The sequence below is a fragment of the Chenopodium album genome, chromosome 11 (genome assembly GCF_948465745.1).
Source record: "Chenopodium album chromosome 11, dcCheAlbu1.1, whole genome shotgun sequence".
Lineage (NCBI taxonomy): Eukaryota > Viridiplantae > Streptophyta > Magnoliopsida > Caryophyllales > Amaranthaceae > Chenopodium > Chenopodium album.
In genome coordinates this window covers 5,470,912-5,476,469 of record NC_137844.1, presented here as the reverse complement: position 1 = coordinate 5,476,469, position 5,558 = coordinate 5,470,912, and the positions used below count along the sequence as shown (strand labels likewise).

At 28.6% G+C, this 5,558-nt stretch overlaps 1 protein-coding gene across 1 annotated transcript; it reads right to left on the bottom strand.

Annotated features, from left to right (window-relative positions):
- Window positions 1-367: 367 nt before the first annotated feature.
- Window positions 368-4,846, bottom strand: LOC145566124 (transcription factor bHLH168-like). The gene is made up of 3 exons (XM_081625655.1): window positions 4,724-4,846; window positions 3,841-4,209; window positions 368-436 (listed from the first exon to the last, which is right to left on the bottom strand). Exons 1-3 carry the CDS (start codon window positions 4,844-4,846, stop codon window positions 368-370), a joined length of 561 nt encoding a protein of 186 aa, XP_081481781.1.
- Window positions 4,847-5,558: the final 712 nt, after the last annotated feature.

Genomic DNA, 5,558 nt, shown 5'->3' with positions numbered 1-5,558 from the left:
TGTGTGTGTGTTTTTTTTTAATGTGACCCAAATCCCTTTACATCTACTACTATCAATTTGTTTAAATGCTTATTATTTGATAACTCTTATTTATCGATTATTGGGGATTACATACCTTGAAATTGGGGTTTACCAACAAAAAAAGTTATTTTTTTGGTTGATAATTTTCTTAATATATGCAATGAAACTTTTAACTACTCTTTTTCCATATAAGAATAATTGTCATATCTCATACACGATTTCAAATATACGAAATATATTAAACAATTTATGTGATCAATTTTTTTTTTTTCCTGAAAATTTTTGTCGATTATTAAACGTCTAAAATTTATCCCCCCAGATTACAAATTCTGGCTCCGCCGCTGGATCAAATCAGCTCATCATGTAATCTTTCCTGCACTATGGAAGTCACAATTCCAATTCTGGGATTTCGAGCCTGTACAATAAGACGAATTGTTATGTTATACAAGTACTTCCTCAATATTTAAGTGCTACAAATATTATTTATTGAGTAGGTCAGTTTCATTTTAATGGTTATTACATTCCTAAATTAATTAGCAAAGTTAATTTCAACACAAAATCTTATATGTGGCTAGCCACATGGTATGACCACTTCATATTATCACATATAAGGCAATTATAAGTAATAGGGGGTTACGGTGATCAGCAAATGGAATTACCTTAACGTATGTAAGTTACTTATATGAGAAAAATGGGTTACTCTCCTAAATAAGTGGAATTATTCTTTCATTTTTTAAAACAAAAGAATAGGGGTTACTCGAATGAACAACTGAGGTTACTTATTTCTAAATTACTTGATTTCATTCGTATAATAAATTTGGGTTACTTTTATGGACAATATGGGGTTACTCTTATAAAAAAATGAGGTTACTCATACATATAAATAAAGATTACCCTTATAAATCAATGTGGTCACACCATGTGCCTAGCCACATACAAGACTTACCCTAATTTCAAATATATGAGCTCACCAAATTACCTTGATTATTTCCTTCCTCAGTTTAGTGACCAAAAATTTGTCTCAATCTCATACGGAACCTCACATGGGAAGGAAGATAATTGTAGCTCATTAAAATTTACACCAGTATATTATACGGAGTATTAAGGTATCTAAATATAAGCCATTAAATCTTTAAAAAAAAAAAAAATAATAAAAATATAAGCCCTTAAAAAACAACAACCAATTGCAGCAATCTTTTTGGAAAAAAAAAAAAAAAAATTGCATACTCATGAAGTCGTGAACCTTGTATTATACACCGGGATCTCAATTGCAGCAAATCTTTTTGTCAAAAAAAAAAAAATAAAAACAACCAATTGAAGGTAGATTTTTACCAAGCAAAACTTGGTGGAAAGCTCATCTTGTGACTCTGGGGTCATAAGTTCGAGCCCCACCCACCATAAAATGGTTGGGAGTAGGGGTATTTCTTTACCTTTCCCCTCTACTCGTTGGACTGATTAAACTTATGAGAGGTGCTAATTCAGTAGAGTCTTTCATCTTACCTTTAAAAATAATAATAATAATTAAAGGTAGATTTTTTACATATATAGTACGTCCGAAGTAATTTTTCTTACAACCTTACTCTGTTTACTCTTACAATATTTATACCTTCTCATTTTCACGTAATTTTGCTTATATTTACTAACCTTTTTACACACCTATATATTCTACTTTATCTTTGCACTTACCCATTTTTTTCACACTCTCTCTTTACTTTTTTTTTACACCCACCCAACATTTTCAATTTTTTTTTCTTGAATTATATATTTGCTATATGTGACTCAAAAAAATATAAAAGGGAGGTATTATATAACGTTGAAATCTTCCTTCAAAAAAAAAATATAGGTTTGGAATTTAATGAGAAATTTCTTAAAATGAGAACGAAGAATAAATGTCAAATTTTTTTCCAATCGAATTAAAGGTGCATAATTTTTCTCAATGCTGAAAATATTTTTGTAATTCTTAGAAAAATACAAATTACGCAGGAAGTATATTATACTCCGGTACAAAAAAAAAAAAAAAAAAAAATTACTTATATACTCCTTATAACTTTTTTTACAAAAGTTGCACATCTAGTTTAGCATTTGATCTAATGTAGTATTATTACTAACATAATGTTATATTTTGTGACATGTTGATACTACAATGCTTCAAGTGAAAGCCTCCTTCACCTAATTATACTTATTTACAGTAATTTATGCCATTATTAATTACCAAAAGCTTATGTATATACCCGGTTTACAATAATATTAATGTACATCGAACAGTTTTAGGGTAACTTTTAGTCAATATAAGGTAACTTTTAACCTTCTTTGGATAACTTGAAACATGATATAATTTTAATATAAATAGACAATGGGATAAATCTGATTTTTACTCATTTACATAGAATGACTTTACCGATAAATCATACAATGCGAGTAGATAAATTTTGTTTATATTAGGGTATTTTTTATTTATGTCGAGGTATTTTTTAATATTTCAAGTTAACTTTTGATCATTTTAGGGCAACTTTACACCAGATGTACAGTAGTTATTATTGTTTATCCAATTTTTTTTTAAAAAGTTTGTGAATAATTACTACATATACGGAAGGTTATTCAATAGCCACAATAAAAATGTAGCCATTATAATGAGGGTAAATCTCAACCCTTCATTTATTTGGATTAATCTTCTTCAGCCATTTTCTTATACTTTGACCTTGAAAAAAAAAAAAAAACCTAAAAAAAAAACTCCGTAACTGCTTTCATCATAGAAATGGCAAAAACTGCAAAATGGTAGAAGTCTGTACCGTCAAATATTCATATCATTTTCATGGTGATCAAGTTGCTTTATTTTACTAATTCACCAAGATGTGGGCTAAAGTAAATCAAGATCATATAACATGAAAAAAAAAAAAAAAATTCAAGATTTTAAATTTTTTCTATAATACAGCATCTATGTGATTTCTGGGATAAAGAAAATTTGAATATGGATTTTACTTTCACCATTGCAAAAAGCTTGATATAATACATATTCAGTGATGAAGAATGCCTATTGCAAATTAAGATATCATGTTAATTAAAGAACTTTTTACGCTAATCAATTAAGAAAGCCGATTACATCGACAAATAAAATAAAGATGAGAATGACGTTCCGCTAATTAGCCATGTAAATAGCTTAAAGCCTTGAATTAGAAATGAGAGGATATCGAGATTCATTAAAATAGAGTGAATGAAAGAGCCAAAGAGGATCTGCTTATGGTACAATATTTAAAATATCTAATGGTCAACTTAATTTTTTTGGTCAACTTAGTGAATGGTGTAGATTTAGTATTAAAAATGAATGGTCATGATTATAAAGTTAAAATGGCTACAAAATTATTATAGTCATTGCAAAATTGTCCTATATATACAGTTATTTGCTTTGATGTTTTAGAGAAGAAATGTGATCCAATGATTTATTTTTCATCTAGCCGTTCATGTTTAGGAAGAAATGCGGTTTTAGATGTTGTATGGATTTTATTAAAAAAATAAATAAAATTCTTTTCCTTGTAAAAAGAAACTAATGTTTTATTTAACTTTGGATCATTATTATCCGTATTAAGATTTATACTCCTTACAAAATAAAAATAAAAATAACCAGTTTATGAATTCAGAAATTATTAGTTCAAATAACACATAATTAAAGCAAAATTAGTTTGTAACACATTACGTAAATTCACTTGACCTCTATATTATTTTAAAAACAAATAAATATTTCAAAAATTTTAGCATAAGTAACGTTAGTTTGTATCCAACATCAACTTTAAAAAAAAAGAAAAAAAAAGAAGATAAAGTTACCCTAGCATGGAGAGTGTGGAGGACATAGTTCCCATGAGTTGAGAAAGTAGCACTGATAACTTCAGCTCCTTCTTCCTCAAGAACCCTAATCACTTCATGTAATTTGATATCGCGGTCTTGTTGCACCACAAGTTGGACCTCTATTACACTACCCAAATCTTTTACTTCAATGCTGGTGGGTATTAGTAAGCCGGAATTTGTCATCATCGTTGTATCATTAGAACTAAAGTTTTCAGCATTAGAGGACGATGTTCCTTCTTGGTTAACCATTAGTTGCTCTTTTCTCTTGTTTAAGTTCTCTACTCTTTCTCTCAAATCCACTATGTAACTTGTTGCTTGTTCTATCTTATCAGCTTGAGATAGCATATCCTACATAACAAATTAAACTTATTAGCTCATTATTAAATGTCATGCATTTTTCTTTTCTAGGGCAGGGTTAAAAATCATTCCAGAATCTCTTGAAATCGGGAAGAAAATTCTAACCACTTGAGTTATACCATACATAACTATGTAAAATATGCTCTAAAATATTGAATTGTGAAATTAGATCACAAAATCGATCTAGGGCGACAATAATTACTACTTAAAAATATTTTTTTTTCAAGAAATAAAAATAAAAATAGAGAAACAAATATAATTAAACCTATTATTCCCTACAACTTTTACTAGTGACTTGACCTTTTTTTTTTTTTTGATGGGGACGTGAAAAATTGAAATATAATGCTAACAGCAAACTGTATAGCTGTACGGAGTATTCAAGATGAACAACATGAATGTATATATGCAGCACAAAATCAAGCGCTTGAAATATAGCTTAGTACTCGATACTCCTATATTGCAATGGAAGAAATAAAATATACGAATTTGATCGTAAACTTACCACTGAATTATGAAAATGTTGAGGAGGAATAATAGAAGTGAGATTGGAGCAAAGTTGATTGAAATGAGATCTACTACTGTTTCTTTGCTTTGAAGATGAAGAAGGGTTCTCGCAACTTCTTTTCATGATACTCGTATTGTAATAATTAAGCATGCAATTTAATTTCAAATTATATTGTTTTGTTGATCAATTATTATATTTATATAAATATAGATTCCATGACATTTAAGTACTAATAGATCTTGCCGTTTTTCATGCTATTTCACACTTATTTTCACTTGGCCACTAGCAAATACTCCGTATATATTTATGTAGGTCTTTTTCGTTGAATTTGCACTAGAAATAATACCAAAACAAAACAAAGATAAAAATAAAAATAATAAAAAAATATAATAAAACGGTCTAACCGACCTATTTAATTTTCCCTTATGGATTTTGTTGCTTGAAGACGACTTACACTCTCCTCGTGTCCAAGACCAAGACTCTTAGTGGTACCGTTGATTTTGGGCATGTTTGATTTCACCCTAATTTGAACAATAAGGTCTAGCCGAAATCTTCTTCTTCGGACCTGTTTTTAAATTAAGAACATCAGCTTTATTTGCATATGAACTACTTCATGTAACCATGTGACCTCTATGCTTTTCTCGCCTATATCCGTTAATTATTATATGCAACTTAAAAAAAATTATAACTTACAAATAATATTCAAAGTTCCACATAATAATATAATTAACAAAAGCTTTATTTTTAATCTGACTAGGCTACTTAAATTTAAAAGCATAAATAATAATTATAAAGTGAACTAAACATAGCCTTAATTAAGGTGCAAAAACTTCAA

What these genes read in the sequence shown, in the direction of transcription:
- LOC145566124 (XM_081625655.1), bottom strand. Translation starts at nt 4,846, where the DNA reads ATGAAAAGAAGTTGCGAGAACCCTTCTTCATCTTCAAAGCAAAGAAAC. An exon ending in CTCAACATTTTCATAATTCA is followed by an intron (nt 4,210 to 4,723) that starts GTGGTAAGTTTA and finishes TTTGTTATGTAG; the next exon opens with GATATGCTATCTCAAGCTGA. An exon ending in TCCACACTCTCCATGCTAGG is followed by an intron (nt 437 to 3,840) that starts GTAACTTTATCT and finishes CTTATTGTACAG; the next exon opens with GCTCGAAATCCCAGAATTGG.